The sequence below is a fragment of the Lynx rufus genome, unplaced genomic scaffold (genome assembly GCF_022079265.1).
Source record: "Lynx rufus isolate CCGP_SWC_20201006 ecotype Redwood Valley unplaced genomic scaffold, mLynRuf1.p SCAF_1, whole genome shotgun sequence".
NCBI lineage: Eukaryota > Metazoa > Chordata > Mammalia > Carnivora > Felidae > Lynx > Lynx rufus.
The window spans coordinates 2,101,809-2,121,901 of NW_025814823.1; the positions used below are offsets into that span (position 1 = coordinate 2,101,809).

Below are 20,093 nucleotides of genomic sequence, written 5' to 3' on the forward strand. Positions count from 1 at the left end.
CGCTGCTGAACTAAAAGGTGTGAAAGGCTCAGGGACAGTCGTGAGAGGAGACAGGACAAGGACAGAGCCAGAATCAAGGGAGGAGCCCAGCTCTGGCTGACGGCACCACCACCCCGCCACGAGAAGATCAGGATGGCCTTGTCGGAAGTCACAAACATTTAAGAACTTTAAACTTTTTACCCTGCGTCCTAGTATCTCTCAACCATTTTGTTAGATCGGGCAGGTGAATGTGAAGTCAGTGCAGTCGTAACGACAACTTTAACGATGGAACAGCTGAGTAAGATCGAGGTTAAATGGAGTCAAATCTTAACAAAAAGCACATCTGTGTCCGTGTTCATCTTTACTCTGGGCTGGTTTGGAAAAAGGGGGAAGATGTGGGGCTACGCGACGAGTCCATCCCGCTCCGCTTCCACCGCCTTCTGTTCTGTGTCTACAAAACTTGCAAAGTTTTCTGCAAAAAAGATACAAAGTTTAAGAAAAATCCATGAGCTATAATAGACATCAACACCACAAATGACAGAACACTGTGACTATATATTTTTGCACTTAGAAAATCGTGTGCCCAGTGACATCATCCTACTTGCTAGTGTGGGGATCTGAACTGCAGGGACAGCAAGCTCAGTATCCCGAGAGCCAGAGTTGGGCTGTTAACCTGTTAAGCTGGCAAATGTCAAAACATTTTACTACCATCTGAATGCTCATTTGTAAGTGTCTTCCTCCAATAACACAGGTGATTTCTCTGGAATGGCGCCTACCTTCACCAGTTTTCTTTGTTGCCAGCACCTCGGACGCTCGGTGCTCCGTATTTGGCGACAAACGCTTTGCCGGGTGGCACGGCTCTCACTGCCACTGGAGTAGCTAGGTTCGAGTTGTATTTTGATAAAATCTGAAACAAAACAAATTCCTTTTTATCAAGTCCCAAGAACTACACAACAAACTTGGAAGGTGTTATAAAATACTCAAGAAAAGCCAAGAAAAGGGGCTCAGCTCAGTCGGTTAAGTGTCCGACTCTTGGTTTTGGCTCAGGTCATGACCTCACGGTTTGTGAGTTGGAGCCCCGTGTCGGGCTCTGTGCTGACAGTGTGGAGTCTGCTCAGGATTCTCTCTCTCCCTCTCTTTCTGCCCCTCCCCCACTTTTTCTCAAAAAATAAACTTACCCCCCAAAAAAATCTTTAAAAAAAAAAAGCCAAGAAAAATGTAAAAATATGGGTTATTTGAAACAGTAATTTTTCAGCAGCACAGACATTCAACAGCAAAGAAAGGATGGAGTTTGAAATTGAACTTTGATGTAGAGGCTTGACTTCTGAAGCCTTCTAAAATGTACTCTAAGATTAGTGGAAGTAAAATAAGCAGCAACATATCCCCGAGAGCAAATTAAGCCTTAACAACACTGTCAGGGAAAATATATCTAGGAAAGAGGCAAAATATGTGCTCAAAAGATGATCAGCTATTAAAGATTATGAAAAGGAGACTCTGAAATATCAGCTATGATTTTTTTTCACAAAGAGGTGATACATGAAATACAAGGATCCCCCCCCCTTTCACGTAGAAATAAAAAGGAGGATCGACCACAGCAAAGCAGAAACTCTAGATAAACTCCTATAAAGATAGAAGACGCTCACCCGATTTTCTAATGTCCAGAAAAACAGAGAAGACCGAAAACAAAGGGTAGCAAATACTTTCTTGATATCACAGGATGAGTCTGCTCTCTTGGCATTTAGGTATTACTCCAAGTAGCCACGGCTCTCCACAAGCTAGGTAGTTTGCGAGAACGGTTCTGAACGACTCCACTTGCCTAAGCGACAGCTGCCACTCTAACTTCTATTAGGGTGGGGATGACTGGTGGTGACGGGGTAGAGTTGGTAGTCCTTACAGATCAGTAGTAGACTAGAGGTAAGTGGTGTACAAAACAATCAGACATTCTTGGGGTGCCTGGGTGGCTCAGTCGGTGAAGCGTCCGACTCTCGATTTCGGTTCAGGTCATGATCTCACAGTTCGTAGGACAGAGCCCTGAGTCGAGCTCTGTGCTGACGGCGCGGAGCCTGCTTGGGATTCTTTCCTTCCTTCGCTCTCTGCCCCTCCCCCACTCACGCCTGTGCACTTGTGTGCTCTCTTATAAATACATAAACATTAAAAAAAAAGAATCAGATATTCTAACATGTAAGTCAGTGTTTCTCAAACTGATGTCCAAGATGTCTCAGGTTCAAGAAACACTGATATGTTATCCATGATACCCTACCCTGGAGAATGGGGGGGTACGTGGCATTTCCGATTTTGCCAGCCATACCTCCAATGGAAAAAATGGTCAACGTGGCAATGGCAGTTGAACAATTATTATAAAATATTATAAGAGGACATTTCAGAATATGAAGTTGAAGGTGAAGAGAAAATGCACCATGAGGAAATAAAAGTATGATGAAATCCTGAGCTCATGCTCAGTCTGAAGAGCCTTACCCAGGTACTCTCAGAAGGGACTGAGAGCCCAGAATTCGGATTTTCTCAGTACACAAACCAGCACATTAGCCCGATGAGAAATAAGATGGTATTTATACAGTTTCAGGTCGTTAATATAAATGTCTAATTTTGAAAAGAATGTATCAGAAAAAGAAACAGCCTGGGAAAATAACCTGAAGAATATCTTCTGGAATGGTAGTGACTTCTGGAGGTGTAGGTGTTCTCAGCAGATTCTCGTAAGAAGAAATTACGGGAGAAGAGGGATCCGCAAAACTCTCAAAACACTTCTCCGAATTTAAAACTAACGATGTACAGTCTTTCATTTCCAAATCGTTTGATGAACTATTTGTTTCCGATAATGAATAATTTGTGGATCCCTATTGAACAGAAGTAAATCATTAAATTATGATGGCATAAAATACAGTAAATAAAAATTAGTCAGTTTTAGTTCTGTTGCACAAAAATGACCCGCTCTTCCTCGACCGATTACTAAAGAAAATGGAGAAAACAAAGAAATGGCACATGGAGAACAAAATACTCTCTTCTTACTAATAAAGGCTGAGCTACAGCTTATTATGAAAACTAAACGGGCCTGACTGAACAAGGTTAGAGGGACTCACCCACCCAGTTTCAGGCAACACTAAGCTGTCCCAGGTAAGAGTAACACCATGGATGAGCAAAAGTGTGACCACACGCCCTCACTCTTGACACAAAGAAAGCCCGTGTGAGGTAAACTTAGCATGCAATTCGTGCTAACCTGAACAACCCAGTAAATCACCTCCTCTCTCTAGGGTCAGAGTTAATAGAGTCACATCAGCAGGGGGCCTTCCACAAGAACAGGAACACAAGGAGTGAATTCATTGTAAGTGGCAAGTACTAGCAGGAGATAACCTGATAGGGACTTCAACTGATACTAGTATTTTGTCCGTCTAGCTATTCCGTCCAATAGAGTAGGAACAAGCCACACGGGTCTATTTAGATTTAATTTGAAATTCATCAAGTTTTTAAAAGTAAAAATTAGCTCCTCAGATGTACTAGCCACATTTTACGGATAGCCCAGGCCACTGTGTTGGTTGTCTTAAGTGTTCATAGTGACTTCAAAAAACGGAGGAGGTATGATTATATTAATTTGTTCATCGAGTAATATTTGGAAAAAGCATAAAAATCACCCATGAATCTGTGACCTGGAGACAATCACATTTTGGTGTGTTTTTATCCATTCTTTTATTCTTTTTACTTGAAATAAAATATATATTGTGTGTGTGTATACATGCACATGCATGTCATTTTCCATCATTAAGTATTTTTAAAACATTCTTTTTATGTTCTTATCTGTGCTTTAACACATATGTTAGGGGTGCCTGGGTGGCTCAGTGGGTTCAGCATCCAACTCTTCTTTCGGCTCAGGTCATGATCTCATGGTTCGTGAGTTTGAGTCCCGTATCCGGCTTTGCACTGTCAGTGCGGAGCCTGCTTTGGATTCTCTCTTTCCCCCGGCCCTCTCCCCTCTCTCTCTCTCTCAAAATAAATAAATAAATATTTTAAAAAATAATAAAAACATACTCTAGTTACAGAACACCATACACAGCCTAGTGTAGTTTGCTTCTATGCTACCACTTGACATCTAGATTTTTCCCATGCTTTGCTCTTATAAATAATGCTGTTCCTTCCTCTATAAACTCCTTGTTACAATTCTTTGTGCCAATGTACCTTAGAGTAAATTCTGAGACACGGTTAAAGGGCATGAAAATGTTAAAGCTTTTGCTGTATGCTACCAAATTCCCCTAAATTCCCCTCTAGAAATATGTAAATGTTCTCTTAAAGGCTGCAGTAGTCTAAGTGGTTTTTTTTCCTTTTTAACTGAAGTACAGTTGACAGACAATATTAAAACAGACTGCGTCTAGAAATAGTAGCGTATATAGGTCATCAGGAAAAAAATCAGAGCTTTCAAGGTTATGGAAACGTACCAAAGCTATACTGTTCTTTGTAGAAGGAATTTTCAAACCAGGAGTGCAGAACGTGGGTGCCAAGGGGGAATCTGTATAGTCGCCATCTAAGAGACACAAACAATGGCATGAAAATATACATTTGAAAATAAAGTTGAGGGGCACCTGGGTGGCTCAGTCGGTTGGGCGGCTGACTTCGGTTCAGGTCATGATCTCACAACTTGTGAGTTCGAGCCCCACGTCAGGGCTCTCTCAACTATTTAAAAAAAAATTTTTTTTAATGTTTATTTATTTTTGAGAGACAGAGTGTGAGCAGGGGAGGGGCAGAGAGAGAGGGAGACACAGAATCCAAAGCAGGCTCCAGGCTCTGAGCTGTCAGCACAGAGCCTGACATGGGGCTCAAACCCACGAACCGAAAGATTATGACTTGAGCCGAAGTCAGATGCTTAACCGACTGGGCCACCCAGGCATCCCAAGATTTCAACTTTTACGTTATAGTCAATATAATTTGTGTACTTTATGTTTAAGAACTCAAGAAATTAGCTACAGTGTGTGCTTGACTAGATAGGAAGAAACAAAACTTCATATTCGTTTATCATCGGCACTAATAAAAGTTCAGCAAGGCTGCAAGGTATAAGGGCAATATACAAAAACAAAAATCAGTAGTTCTAGCAAAAGAGCAACAAGCAATTAAAAATATAATTTGATAGAAGATCTTTTTCTTAATATAAAATTTATTGTCAAATTGGTTTCCATACAACACCCAGTGCTCATCCCAACAGGTGCCCTCCTCAATGCCCGTCACCCACTTTCCCCTCCCTCCCACCCACCCACCCATCAACCCTCAGTTTATGAGAGAAGACATTTTTTTTTTTTCAACGTTTTTTATTTATTTTTGGGACAGAGAGAGACAGAGCATGAACGGGGGAGGGGCAGAGAGAGAGGGAGACACAGCATCGGAAACAGGCTCCAGGCTCCGAACCATCAGCCCAGAGCCTGACGCGGGGCTCGAACTCACGGAGCGCGAGATCGTGACCTGGCTGAAGTCGGACGCTTAACCGACTGCGCCACCCAGGCGCCCCGAGAGAAGACATTTTTTACAGCAGCAACAAAGAAGACAAGACGCCTACAGGTAACTCTATCAAAATCTGTATGAACTTTCTGGAGAAGATCAAATTTCTAAAGAAGAAAAGAGGGAAGGAAGAGGACAAGGAGCTCACCTACCTTCTAAGACACTAGGATTTACTCTAAAGCCATAACTGACTATCAGAACAAGAAAGAGATTTCAGAAACAGAACCATGTGTATACAGACATTTAATGACTCTAACACATAGTATGATGAAAGCAGTCTTAAAAAAAATCAAAGAGAAAAAGTAAACATGTTAGAAAAATGATCAGACTAGGAAAATTTTATTATGTCTAAAAATCAAGTGCTGGGAAAGATGGAGAAATAGGAACAGAAACACTGCTGGTGGGAATCAGAACAGCCGCTCTTGGGTGGCAATTAAGCATTTTCCAGAATACGGAAGATATGCATCACCTTTGATCTAGAAATGCCACTCCTAGATGTAACACATGTACACAAGGAACAAAGTCATCAGAGCACTGCCTGTAGGAGTAAAGAAGTAAAAAACAACTACCCCTTAATAAGCAAATGAATAAATGAAATTTGGCTTATTCATGTAACACTTAAAAATTAAGATGAACTGGATTTACATGGAGTGAACAAAAAAAAAAAACAAGTGACAAAATAAAAATTGGATGTTGTAACTTAAATAAAATTTTCAAACAACACAACTATACTTTAGAATAATCATCACTTTAGGGGAGGAAGGGAAGGAGAATAACGGAGTAGGGATTTAGCTTTATGTGTAACGGTAAAAGAAAGATCTGAAGCAAATGTAGTACGATGCTAACATCTACTTAATCTGAAATCTGCATGGAGACAGTCAAACACGTGGGACTCTAAGACAGCCTCTGAAGAGGCAGTGGAACGGAGACAGTGCATCAAGCTGAGCGCCTGGAAGAGCAGTGAGGTCTGCGAAGCAGGAACTGGAAAATGCTTGCCCAGTGGCACTGACTCCAGGGGAACAGGATGAAAGCAAGTGAGGCTAAAAGTCTAGTCTTTGCAAGAAACGGAAAACCAGAGTAGCAGCTCCAAACGGTGTAGAGTCGTGGGTTCTGAGCTCACTCTACGTGTCCAGTGCAGGCGACCTGAGTCAAGCAGTTAACATAAAAACGTGTGCGATCGGTAAACCCGTGGGGCCTTGGCTGGGGCAAGCATGAAATGGTTCCACAGGACTCCGTGACAACCCATGACACTGAAAACAACTTCATCTGAGAGGAGTTAAAAACTAAGAGCCTGGCAATCCCTATCAAAATAACACCAGCAGTCTTCCCAGAGCTAGAACAAACGATCCTAAAATTTCTATGGAACCAGGAAAGACCCCGAGTAAGGAATCTACTCCTGAAATCACTGTTGCACTATATGCTAACTAACTTGGAGGGAGACGAAAAAAAAAAAACAAAAAAACGAAAAGCCTGTAAGGAAACACACCTCCAAGAAAGAGAATCAGAGCAATAAACAAAAGTATTAACACCTTAAACAGTTTTCCAAATACATGTGTCTAAAATGTTCAGAGATAAAGGAAGGCACAAAAATCATAAGGCAAGGGAACAGGATTATGGAAGGGAAAAAAAAGAACAGTCACATTTGAAGGGAAAAACATGTAAGACAGAAAATGTAGTCCCTGGAATAAAAATTCAATAGATTAAAATAATAATTTAGACTCAGTATAAAAGAAAAATAGCAAAGTGGAAGAAAGTTCCAACTAAAGCACAAGGTAGCATAGAGAAAAGGAAAATATCAAAGGGAAGTTAACAGACCAAGGAGACTGAAGGAGAACATTCTAAAATCTGTCACAGAGATTCCAGTAGAAAAAAAATTGAAGAATTAGGGAAGAGGTAATCTTATTAAAGAGATAATCTCAGAGTATTTTCCAAAATTGATGACATGAGTTCTTAGTTTGAAAATCATACCAAATTCTAAACGCAATAAATAAAAACAAATAAACTTATTTTAAAATTACAGAGAAATGTAGAATATCAAAGATAATGACAAAAATCTTACGACCGGGAAGAAAAGACCACAGATCTACACAGGAAAGCACACCAGGCCCACAGGACTCTGCTCATCAGGAATGCGCACCAGATCACAATGAAATAATTTCTGTATAAAATTTTGAAGAAAGTCAGCTATCCATTGTCTATTTCCAGCTAAACCACTGTTCCAAAATGAATGACAGAGAAAGAAAAAAGAGATCTTCAGACACAAAACCAGAGACCACTTCTCACAGACGAGAAGTATCTCAGAGAACTGCTGAAGAAAACTAGACCCAGAAGGAATGAGTGGGATGTAAGAAGCAACAGTAAATAAAGAAAATGGTAAACAAATGACGAATTTTCACTAGGTATAGACTCTAAGAATCATACTAAGGGTACTTTTGTGGCATAAGAATAGAGTCAAACTAAAATACGATACAATCTCTCTTAACAGGCCGTCACTGAACCAAAGTTCTAATGGATAAACCTAAGCTTGCCATTCCCTCCGTCAAATACACTGCCTGTTTTTTCGTCAGTAAGCTGTTCTTTAAAAAATCCCTCCCGGGGACACCTGGGTGGCTCAGTCGTTTCAGACTCTTGATTTCAGCTCAAGTCACGATCTCACGTCTTGTGAGTGAGCCCACACTGGGCTCTGCACAGAGCGCGCACAGCCTGCTTGGGACTCTCTCCCTCTCTCTGCCCCTTCCCCGCTCGTGCTCTTTCTCTAAAAATAAATAAACTTTAAAAAAGATGTTTAAAAAGAATCCATCCCACTTCAGAAGTAATACACAAATATTCTCCTATATCATTTCCTTTTTTTTTTTTTTTTTTTTTTTTTGCTTAAAGTTCATTTATTTATTTTGACAGAGGGAGAACATGTGAGATGGGGGGGAAAGAGAGAGAGGGAGACACAGAACCGGAAGCAGGCTCCGCTCTGTCAGCGCAGAGCCCCACGAGGGGCTTGAACCCATGAACCACAAGATCATGACCTGAACTGAAATCAAGAGTCAGATGCTTAACCGACTGAGCCACCCAGGTGCCCCCCGCTCATCATTTTCTAAAAAGTTTATGCTCCACTGGGAACTGGCTCTTGGTATGTACGAGATGGTCCACTCTCTCCCTCTTTGGTACAGACAGGCTCCTTCCTACAGGCTGAGCTCTAAGTTTACTACGAGTCATTTGTCTTTCTTCACACCTGTTGATGCCAGAAATACTTGTTAATTTAATAACATAATTTAATATTATATGTCAGTGAAATTAGTACAAAAAGAATTTTTCTGAAAAGATGTTCCTAAGTTTGGAAGACTTGATAAAGACAAGTTACTTTTGAAAATATGGCAATAGGGGCGCCTGGGTGGCTCAGTCGGTTGAGCGTCTGACTTCGGCTCAGGTCATGATCTCACGTCTCGTGGGTTCGAGCCCCGCGTCGGGCTCTGTGCTGACAGCTCGGAGCCTGGAGCCTGCTTCGGATTCTGTGTCTCCCTCTCTCTCTGCCCCTCTCCCGCTTGCACTCTCTCTCAAAAATAAATAAACATAAAAAAAATTTTTTTAAATGTGGCAATAAATTTGACAGATATTAGACAATTATAATTAATCAAGAAATCACAAAACTCTAGAATGCTTTCTTTTATATTTTTGTGAAAACTGATGTTTTTGTAGTTGGTGGGACAAATATGAAAACACTGTATGAAATTTTTCTTTAAGTTCTTGTAGTATTTTAAAAAAACAATTTGAAATAGTAGCTACTGTATTCTAAGTGTAGTTTATGTAAGAAAAATAATGTAGAATCTGATCAATGGGCTGAAGCTAAATTTTAAAAAAAGGTACTGTTGATTCTGTATCAGAAGTTTGGTGAATGAATACATATTTATGTTTTAAGTTAAAATGTTAGAAACAGGCTGGCAAATATTTTTTTTTAATGTTTATTTATTTTTGAGAGGGAGAGAGAGAGAGACAGCAAGCACACATGAGCAAGGGAGGGGCAGAGAGAGAGAGGGAGACACAGAATCCAAAGCAGGCTCCAGGCTCTGAGCTGTCAGCACAGAGCCCATCGTGGGGCTTGAACTCACGAACTGTGAAATCATCACCTGAGCTGAAGTCAGACGCTCATCCGACAGAGCCACCCGGGCGCTCCAGATAAATATTGGCTATAATCAGGAAAACTATGAAAAGCATATCGGAAAATTCTCTTTCTCTAGTATGAAATCATGCCGCACCCAATGGGATAGAACTTTACATAACTCAATAGCATGAACTGACAAGACGCAGAAGGACTATGGGGGTGTCTAAGATGATAGAACCATTTTTGTACAAAGATAATCTAGAAAAAGGATAGCTGAGAAGTAATGTGATTCTTATACTCACCATTTTTTTTCAACTGCTGGATTATGAGGCCAGGAGTAGCAAAGAAATGATTACTGGTCACCGGTTCTGATTCTATGGCCTCCTCACTGGCGTGATTCATAGGGAAATTATAAGGTGTGTAAAAAAAAAAAAAAAAAAAAAAAAAAAGTTAATATTGAACCTCTGGGAAAAAATTCAGTCTTGCTATATACGGTCCAGTGTAGACAAACATTCAGTTCCATTCTGTGTAACACAAGTCCCATTGAACTGTGTTTTGTTTGTTTTTTTTTAATTAATGTACACACATGGCTCAAAAAAGGTTATGGGCCATTTGGTATTGACAGCCTTGACTGCGAAGCAGGCTAAGAACCCCTGACTTAAGGGAAAGCCTTAAGTTTAACTCATCACTTCAAATACAGGAGCTACATAGTTCATGGTTTCAAAACCATAAAGTGGAATTTTGCAACCAATTTACAGATATAAATTAAGAACTTGTCATTTTTTTAGACTAAAAAAGACTGATCCCTGTCATCTAAGGATGTTCGAGCCATTTACTCAGATGTCTGGAATATAAAGAGGAGTATCATCAAATAACTATAAGATGGTTCAACTAACCAACTGTCCTGGCATAATTTACTAAATAATTTTTACTTCTGTAATATACATATTTATATATATCTGTATTATAATATAATAATTTTACTATTCGGTCATATTCCCTCATTACTATTATTTTTTATTACTATTTCAGCTATTTTTTTTTAAGATTTTATGTTTTTAAGTAATCTTTACACCCAACATAGGGCTCGAACTCATGACCTCAAGATCAAGGGTTGCATGCTCTTCTGACTGAACCAGCCAGGCACCCCCTTTTTAGCTACTTTTACTTATTATTCTTCCAAGTAAATTTTAGAGTCATTTTATCATTTACTTTAAAAAAATCCTATCGAGGCTTTGTTGTAAATGCACAACATCTATAAATTAATTTGTCATGATTAAGCATCTTAACAACATTCAGCCAGTCTATCAGGATGAAGAAAAAACATTATATTCCCCACTTTTTCCTTTACTTAACCCAGAAATATTTATGGTTTTTATCATGTAGATCTTTTTACCCACGACTGGCATCAGTATTTCACTTTTCTGTCGCAAATTTGAATGGATTTTTTTCTACTCCGTTTAGGAACCAGTTATTAATAAAATATAGGAAAACATTATTTTAAATGGTTAACTTAGCACTATATAAAATATATCTTCTATGAGCCTCTTTCTTGAAGTTTGAGATGTGAATTTTTTGAGTTGCCCATGTACAAAACATGGCCTAGAAATACTTGTTACTGGCCAGAGTTATCAAGAATGATGTTAAATAATGGTGACAGATAGCTTCACTATTATTAGATACTTGTAATTTATCATGTTAATGAAGTACTCTATTTGGAGTTTGACCAAACGTTTTAAAGGAACGGGTATCAAATTTTACCAAATCCTTAAGGCACCCAGGTGGCTCAGTCAGTTAGGCGTCTGACTCTTGATCTCGGTTCATGATCTCACAATGAGTGAAATTGAGCCCTCTGACAGCACAGAGCCTGTTTGGGATTCTCTCTCTCCTTCTCTCTTTGCCCTCCCCCATCTGCACTCTCTCTCTCTCAAAATAAATAAACTTAAAAAAAAATTTTTATCAAATTCCTTATTGGCATCTATTAAGATTATCCTTTTTTCCCTTATTAAATCCAATCATTAAAATGTATGTTATGGGCTTCAAGTATTAAACTATCTTTGCATTCCTGAGATAAGCTTAACTTGTAAGTTATCTACTATACTTGTAATATTCTGTGAATTCAATCTGTGAGTGGTTTAATTGGGACTTTACATTATTATTCATCAAGTGGACTGGTTATAGTTTTCTCTTGCATGCTCTGTCAATGTGTGTATCAAGGGTATGTCACCCTCATAAACTAACCTCAGTGTTTTCTGTCTTAGATGTTTTAGAAAAAGAACTTTTTAAAGTAGGTTTCATGTCTGCCACGGAGCCCACCATGGGGCCTTAGTATGGGGGCAGAACTCACGACGCTGAGATCAAGACCTGGACTGAGATCAAGAGTTGCACACTTAACCAAGTGAGCCACCTAGGTGCCCCCAAAAAGAGCTTTTTTAGGCTGTGCTCCAATAGAACTTTATGTACAAAAAATAGGGAGCAGGCTGGATTTGGCCTGTGGCAGTAGTCTGCAGACCCCTTATAGTGACAGTTCTTTTTAAAGATGATTATTTTCAGGGGACCTGGGTGGCTCAGTTAGTTGAGCATCTGACTATTGACTTTGGCTCAGGTCATGATCTCCCGGTTCATGAGTTCAAGCCCTGCAGTGGGCTCTGTGCTGACAATGTGGAGCTTGCCTGGGATTCTATCTTTCCTGCTGTCTCTGCCCCTCCTCCGCTCCTGCTCTGTCTCAAAATAAATAGATAAACTTTTTTTTTTAAAGCGGCTTACCTTTTATTCTCCTTCATATTTTTAAGTCCCATCGTGTAATCTTCATTCAAACACGCAGTACAGTCAGAGATACCGAAGTGTTCTAATTTAGGAGTTACACACTCAAAATCATCCATCTTTAGGGCACATTTTGGAGTTTTTAGTACTTTAACTACGGACTGCTTGGAAGATGGAGTTAAAATTCTGGGCTCTTCTTCATGGTCGTTTACTGCCTGTGGAGGGTTTGGTGGAACTTGGGATATCATGTACCGCTCAAGCCCAAAATCTGAAAGTTGGGGACTCCGTGGAGACTTCTCAGAACTAGCAGTGCTTGGAATAGCAGGATTGGACAGACTGTCCTTCACATCAGGCATTTGGACATTTTCATGCTTAGTGGACTCTGAGTCAGAGTCAGTGATTTCTTGTTCATCCGCTGTGAGGAAAGACCAAGGAGGTCATATTCTGGTCAAACATCAAACCACAAAATCCCAAGTACTAAAGCCACATAAAATAGCTCCATCTGAAATGTCCCCAATCAGCAAAAGTCCTGATTCCCTCTTTAGTCTCTAAAGTTTTATTTCAATTGTCCCTGTAGGAAATTTCTGACATGTACCTTTTGTCTACCCAGATCCCATTTTGTCTACACATTAAAGAAGGAAAGTAAACTAAAGTATTAAAAGATGAAAAATCAATGCAAATGAAAGTCCAATATCCTTACTCCCCCAGCTAATGTGATTTACCAATCTTTCTTAACGAATTCTGGAACTATTTTATCATTTGATGACATTAACTACAGGGTGGAATTAACTACGATCTAGATTTAACACAAAGTATAACATTAGTTTAGATTATTCATTTACAGATGCCTAAGTTAAAAAGGAAAGATTGTCACACCATGATACGTTTTTATCCTTAGTCTGGAACGCCTGTATCAAAAGTCTGGTTGAGGAAAATAATAGGAGAGCATTAGAAAGATATGTAGTTTCTCAACCCTGAAAAGGTCATATCGGGCTCCAGACCCCATATGGTTAATCACCACACTGTACATTTCAAACTAAATAATTTACTAACAACTATGCTTTTCCCCCACAATCCTTTGCCATTTCCTGCATACATTAATGGTTAGTGAATTTGGTGTGGGACCCAAGTTGCAGTTAAAAGGTCCAGGATAGGGGCGCCTGGGTGGTGCAGTCGGTTAAGCGTCCGACTTCAGCCAGGTCACGATCTCACGGTCCGTGAGTTCGAGCCCCGCGTCAGGCTCTGGGCTGATGGGTCAGAGCCTGGAGCCTGTTTCCGATTCTGTGTCTCCCTCTCTCTCTTCCCCTCCCCCGTTCATGCTCTGTCTCTTTCTGTCCCCAAAATAAAATAAAACGTTGAAAAAAAAAAAAAAAAAAAAAAGGTCCAGGATAGCACCTATGATGCCAAGGAACTGGAGAAGGAAAACCACTAGCTTTTAGTGTGAGAGACAACAGAAAGTCAAACAGGATAATCAGAAAGAAGATATGTGGATTTGGCCAGGATCTGGGCAGAGATAACAAATGACAGGGCTTCAGTGAGATAGCAAGGTATGGAGAATGGGATGGGTATTAGGAAAGCACGGGACAAATGTAGAATGTGTAGCATGAAGTGGAGAAGAAAAATGAGCCAGTAATTAGGGTAACAAGAAAGGAAGAGAAAATGGAGGGGGTGAGCTGAAGGAAGAGAAATTAAAATGTGTTTAGCATCCCCCATGGGACAGGCATTTGAATGTTTCACTCCAATTAATTTTCATATTAACTATTTCAAGCACAAAATATCTTAGGATATTTTTTTGTTTTTATAAAGGCACCAAACAACATTTTGGAAAACACTCAGCTGATACAGTGTAAAGAGCCAAAACTTGACCTCACATCCTCTCATTCCAAACGCTACCATTTGTTTAAGAATAAGGAGGGAGGGAGTTACTACAACTTTTTTAGCCAACCTTGAATAGATATCATTTGGTTGCTAAATTAGAAATATGAATTGCAACAACTGTACTTGTTGAAGGAGATGGGAAAACGTTTCTCCAAAATACCTTGTTTGTTGTATTCTTTTTAAGAAGAAAGTACTTGTACTTTTGTTATGAATCGGAATGTATTTTTGTTAAGTCTGATAATGATCTTTTTTGTTTCTCTTCATCTTTTAAAGGAAAGTCTATAGTTAGAGTTAGATGGGGTCTATCAAACATTGGCATAGATCCCTGTCAGAATCTTTTGGGTCCAAAGGAACAGAAAAGGGATGAATTTAGGCTGTACATTTAGTTAGCCAGCGAAGAGATCAAACAGATTGGAGGAAGTGAAGAGGTGCACGCTTTCTCTTTGAAGGTAGGGTTTTCTTTGTTCTGACTGGCAACAGGAAACAAACTAGGATAGGAAAGTTTTCACATGCATGATAAACCAGGATGTGTTAAATATGGAGTATGTACCATACCAAAAAAAAAAAAAAAAAAAAAAAAAAAGGTTATAGACTCTGGTTGCATGGCTTTTGGCCCTTGGAAGAGCTGCTGATTCACAGCGTTCTGTTTCGGCATCGTGCTTTCTGCTTTCTGTTAATTCTGAGAAATGTTAGAAGAGCTACCAAAAACTTATCCTTGTATTTATCACAAGGCTGTCACTGATAAGATTAATAAAATCATCGCGATATCACTGCCTCACAGGGAGTTACTATCGTCCCCATTTTGCAAGTGAGAAAAAAGCAATTCAGAGAAATTATCCAAGGTCACACACCTGTAGCAACTGGTGGAGCCAGGATTTGAATCCATAGCTTGTTCACACTAAAGTCAGCTGAATTCTTTCCATTGCACCACGCAGACTGTTTAATATACCCTCCACACAGATCCCCAATATGTATTTGCTGAATGTAATTAATGGTTGATTTATGTACAAAGATCATTCTCATAACGGAAACAAAGGCACTGAAGTATGCTGAAATTAGTCCCTCACAGGTATGGGCCCCACGATAGTTAACACCAGCTGATTAACATGCCAGGTACTATTCTAGACAAACTTTATCTCATTCAATCCTGCTACAACCTCAAAGGTAAGTAGTATTAAACATCTCCACGCTATAGATGAGATTCTGAGGTACGAGGTTAAGTAAGTGGCCAAAGAGAATACAGCTAGTAAATGGTGGGATTAGAGATTTGCATTCAGATGGTCTGGCTCTACTTCTAAAACACCATGTTATCCTACCCTTCGTTAGAACTGTAAAACTTAAAAAAGGACTTTATCAGTTTATATTGCCCCCAATTTCTTGTTCTACGGAAGAAAAAATTGAGAACAAGAAAAATGAAATAGCACGCCTTACCTTGAGTCTCTCGGCTATTTTTGGCAGAGCTGACTAGAAACCAACCATCCTAAAATCATGTGGATCTATCTTGTAGTCTTCTTTAACGTTTATTTATTATTGAGAGACAGAGAGACACAGAGCATGAGCAGGGGAGGGACAGAGAGAGAGAGGGAGACACAGAATCCGAAGCAGGCTCCAGGCTCTGAGCCGTCAGCACAGAGCCCGACGCGGGGCTCGAACCCACCGACCGTGAGATCGTGACCTGAGCCGAAGTGGGTCGCTTAACCGACTGAGCCACCCAGGCGCCCCTCTTGTACTCTTCTTTACTCTAGCATTTTGGAAAGGAGAGGAAGGACTGTCTTTGTTTTGCCACCACCAGTCAGCACTGCATCCAGCACAGAGACTGATGAATAAATGACCACACATGACGACTCACATAATGGCGGAGCCAGAACCAGAGTAACCGTACTGAATCACGCTGCCTTCCTTCTTTAATACTAAAGCAAACGCCATAAAATGCAAATCATTCACACCTGAGCTTTTCTTGGCACGTGGATTATATCCATACTTCTGGAAAAACTCCGTTATTTTCATGATATCCATTGAATTTTTTTTCATTAGTACTTTTGTTGCCTTTATGAAACCAATGCTTTCTTGACTTTCCAAACTTGCTTTATCAAGAAGAAGAATGACATCATCCTTTTATGAGGAAAAAAAGTACATTATAATTTTTCTATCAAAAGACTTAGTCTTAAGACTAAAAGACTAAGTCTATTTAAAAATTACCACACAAAGATGATAAATTAATATTGCAGGACCCATACCTTTAGAGTCTGGACTTCAGAAAGAAGGTCATATAAAATTCTCACTGGATAATCTTCAATGTCTTCAATATGAATAGAGAAAGGAAAAAATGCAATAAGGAAAAAGTACAATAAGGAAAAGGAGGAAAAAGAATAGAAAATATAATTTAGTATTGTTTCTTAGAATTATAAAATCCTTGTAGATATTTATCATTTGTTTCGTATCAATTACAAAGTATTACAGCCTTTGTTTTAAAAGTTATTATCACATCCATACAAAAAACTACAAAAATCGTAAGTATATAGCTTGATGAACTTTCCAAGCGAACATACCTAAATAATTAGCACTGAGATCAAGAAGGAAAGGAGGGAGGGAGGGAGGGGAGAAGGAGGAAATGTAATTCCACCTAGCAATTTTTTTTACAATGAGCACTTTTTGGTTCCTATTTTTAAAATCTTTGCCAATGACAACACTTACGTCTTCTTCTAAAAGCTTTATTGTTCTGCCTTTTGCATTCAGAGCTACAATCCTCCTGGAATTGATTTTTTTTTTTTTATATGGCATGAGGTAAGGATCAAGATCCATTCTTATTTTCCATTTCCATTCTTATTTCCAGGTCCAACTGACCTGGCGCCATTTATCGAAAGGACATCCTTCATCCACTGTACTGTCACCTTTCTTACTAATCAGTTGCAATATATAGACTATACATCATGTAAAAGCAGTTTTTTAAAGAATTATATTTCTCTTTCTAAAACATGCCTCCTTTGAAGATCTCCTTTCACCTGTTAAAGCTGACCAATTTTTATTTGGGAAATGCAAGTCAACGTGACAGTGATACTTCATACCTACTAGAAGGGCTATATTCAAAAGACAGGTAATAATAAATGATGAGGATGTGGAGAAAGCGCAACCTTCATTCGCTGCTGGCAGAAATGTACAATGGTGCATCCACTTTAGAAAACAATGTGGCAGCTCTTCAAAAAGTTAAACATAGGTTTACCATCTGGCCCAGCAATTCTAAGTGTATACCAAAGAGACCTGAAAGCATAATGTTCACCGGAAATGTTTACATATATTCCTAATATCTAAAAAGTGGAAACAACCCAAATGTTCATCAACTGATGAATAAACACAATGTGGCGTATCCATACATTGGAATATTATTCAGAAATATAACGGAATGAATCATTGATACATGCTGACATGGATGAACCTTGCAACATCAGGCTAAAATAAGTCAGTCACAAAAGCCTACTTTTGTATGATTCCTTTTATATGAAATACCCAGAATATACAAATATATACAGGCAGAAAGCAGATTAGCAGTTGCATAAGGCTAGGGTAGTTGGGGATGGGATCATGGGGAGTGGATATTAACAGTTACAGGGTTTCTTTTGAGGATGATGAAAATCTAAACTTACTGTAATGGTTGCATAACTCTGTGAATACACTAAAACCATTGGACTGTATCCTTTAAGTGCTGAATTTTATATTATGTGAATTATATCTCAATAAAGAAGTTTAAAAAGTCAATCAATTTAATGATTCATAAAAGCTGAAATTTTTTGGTGATCATTTTCTCTATCACATTTCCGTATATATTTTTTTTAATTTTTAAATGTTTTTATTAATTTTTGAGACAGACAAAGAGCACGAGCAGGGGAGGGGCAGAGAGAGAGAGGGAGACCCAGAATCTGAAGCAGGCTCCAGGCTCTGAGCTGTCAACACAGAGCCGGACCAGCGGCTCGAACCCACAAACTGTGACATCATGACCTGAGCTGAAGTTGGACGCTTAAATGACTGAGCCACCCAGGTGCCCCAATACCATGTTTTCTGTAATACATATTGGCCACAAATAGAAAAATCATCCCAACTTTTTCTTATAAAACCAGAAGAAAGTGCAAAATTTGCGTACACAGTTAATATGCCGGTAAGAAGGTAAATTAGCACAAGAACCCAAAGTGGCACCTAGCTGGCTCAGTCTGTACAGCATGAGACTCTTGATCTCTGGGTCATGAATTCAAGCCCCACATTAGCTGTAGAGCTTACATTAAATAATGTAACAAAAAATAATAAAATATTAATAGTGGTGTCTTTGGATGGCTGAGTTACAGAAAATATTTATTTTCCTCTTTCTACTTTTCATTTCTCAAATTTTTTGGCATGTACGTATATTGTCCTCACAGTCAAAATAAACATTTTTAAATGGCTGGAACACTATTCATAACATAACAAAAGTAAAAGGAGTCTGTGTCTACAGAGCACGATGTTTTAAGGCAAATTACATTTATGACATTTATAAAATAATCTCAAAACCTGAGCTACTCTTGCAATATTTTTAAATTTTTATGTTTTATTTTATTTTTTCTTTTTTTGAGAGAGAGAGAGAGCGAGCGAGAGCGAGCATGAGCCGGGAAGAGCAGAGAGAGAGAGACACAGACTCCGAAGCAGGCTCCAGGTTCTGAGCTGTCAGCACAGAGCCCGACGCAGGGCCGGAACCCACGAACCGTGCGATCATGACCTGAACTGAAGTCGGACGCTCAACCCACGGGGCCACCCAGGCGCCCCGCAACAATTTTTTTAAAATGTCTAATACAAAGGTTAGTGGTGAAGAATTCTGCTATATTAATTTTATTTTTAAGCAGTATTGATGGGTGCCTGGCTGGCTCAATCACAAGGTCATGTGACTCTCAATCCCCAGGTCTTGAGTTTGAACCCTGTGCTGGGTGTCGGGATTTCCAAAAAAGAAAAGAAAAGAAAAAAAAAAAAAAGGTACTCACTAGTATTGACGGGTTGCTGGGGAAAATACAGGCATTTACTGCAACTGTGGGCCATTTGGGTGAGACAAAGTCAGTTTACAAGCAAAGAACCGTGCTAAATAACTGCATTTTGTTTAATTACACAGTATTTTTTATTAATATCCATTATGTGACTTGAAGTATATCATGTATAAATTAGTGTGCGCATTATGAGCTCAGTCTGCCAACTTAATTTACACTTTTATTCTATGCCGTTTCTCCTCCTAACACAGTGACAGTGCTATTTCAATATTTGCGGAGAGCAAATGTGGTTGGACACAGAACTGAAAACAGCCACAACAACATACTTGAGGGGGCAGAAGAATAAATAATAAAAAGGTGACACCTGCAGCCCCTCGGGGCCCTGCTGACGACAAACGTCGAGCGTTTTGATGGGTGTGCCACCGCCCTTCCATATCTCTTTCGAGGCACCCCTCGCCACTGTAGCTAAGATAACACACTCTCGGCCGAGTGTGTGCGTTCGTACTTGTGAAGGCCCTTCCGACCCGCCGCACTCGGGGCGGGCTGCGGGCGCCCGGGCGGGTCGCAGGAGCCGCGAAGGCCCCGACGCCCGACGCCTCACTCACCGCTCTCCTCTCCGTCCAGCGCTCGCTGCAGCCGGGCCGTCTCGCTGTCGAGGGTGATGGCCAGAGACCGTAGCTTCGCGTGGAAGCTTCGGATCAGATCCATGGATAAGGACTGCTCGGCAGGACGCAGGACGCGAGCGGACCCCACCGCTCCGGACCGGCCCGCCACCAGTTTGAATCTCTTGGCGCCGGAAGTGTCCCGCCTCCGCGGGGGTCGCACGAGCCCTCTCTCGCGAGAGCTGAAGTCTCGCGCGAAGTGGCAAGGAGGTTCCGGGAGGCGGA

The 20,093-nt window shown here is 40.0% G+C and overlaps 1 protein-coding gene across 1 annotated transcript; it reads right to left on the bottom strand.

Moving 5' to 3' along the window:
* Nucleotides 1-321: 321 nt before the first annotated feature.
* SKA3 (spindle and kinetochore associated complex subunit 3) lies at nucleotides 322-19,923 on the bottom strand. The gene is made up of 9 exons (XM_047077664.1): nucleotides 19,812-19,923; nucleotides 16,444-16,505; nucleotides 16,153-16,318; nucleotides 12,332-12,743; nucleotides 9,868-9,953; nucleotides 4,422-4,507; nucleotides 2,628-2,831; nucleotides 756-886; nucleotides 322-451 (listed from the first exon to the last, which is right to left on the bottom strand). Exons 1-8 carry the CDS (start codon nucleotides 19,912-19,914, stop codon nucleotides 758-760), a joined length of 1,248 nt encoding a protein of 415 aa, XP_046933620.1. The 5' UTR covers nucleotides 19,915-19,923; the 3' UTR covers nucleotides 322-451; nucleotides 756-757.
* Nucleotides 19,924-20,093: the final 170 nt, after the last annotated feature.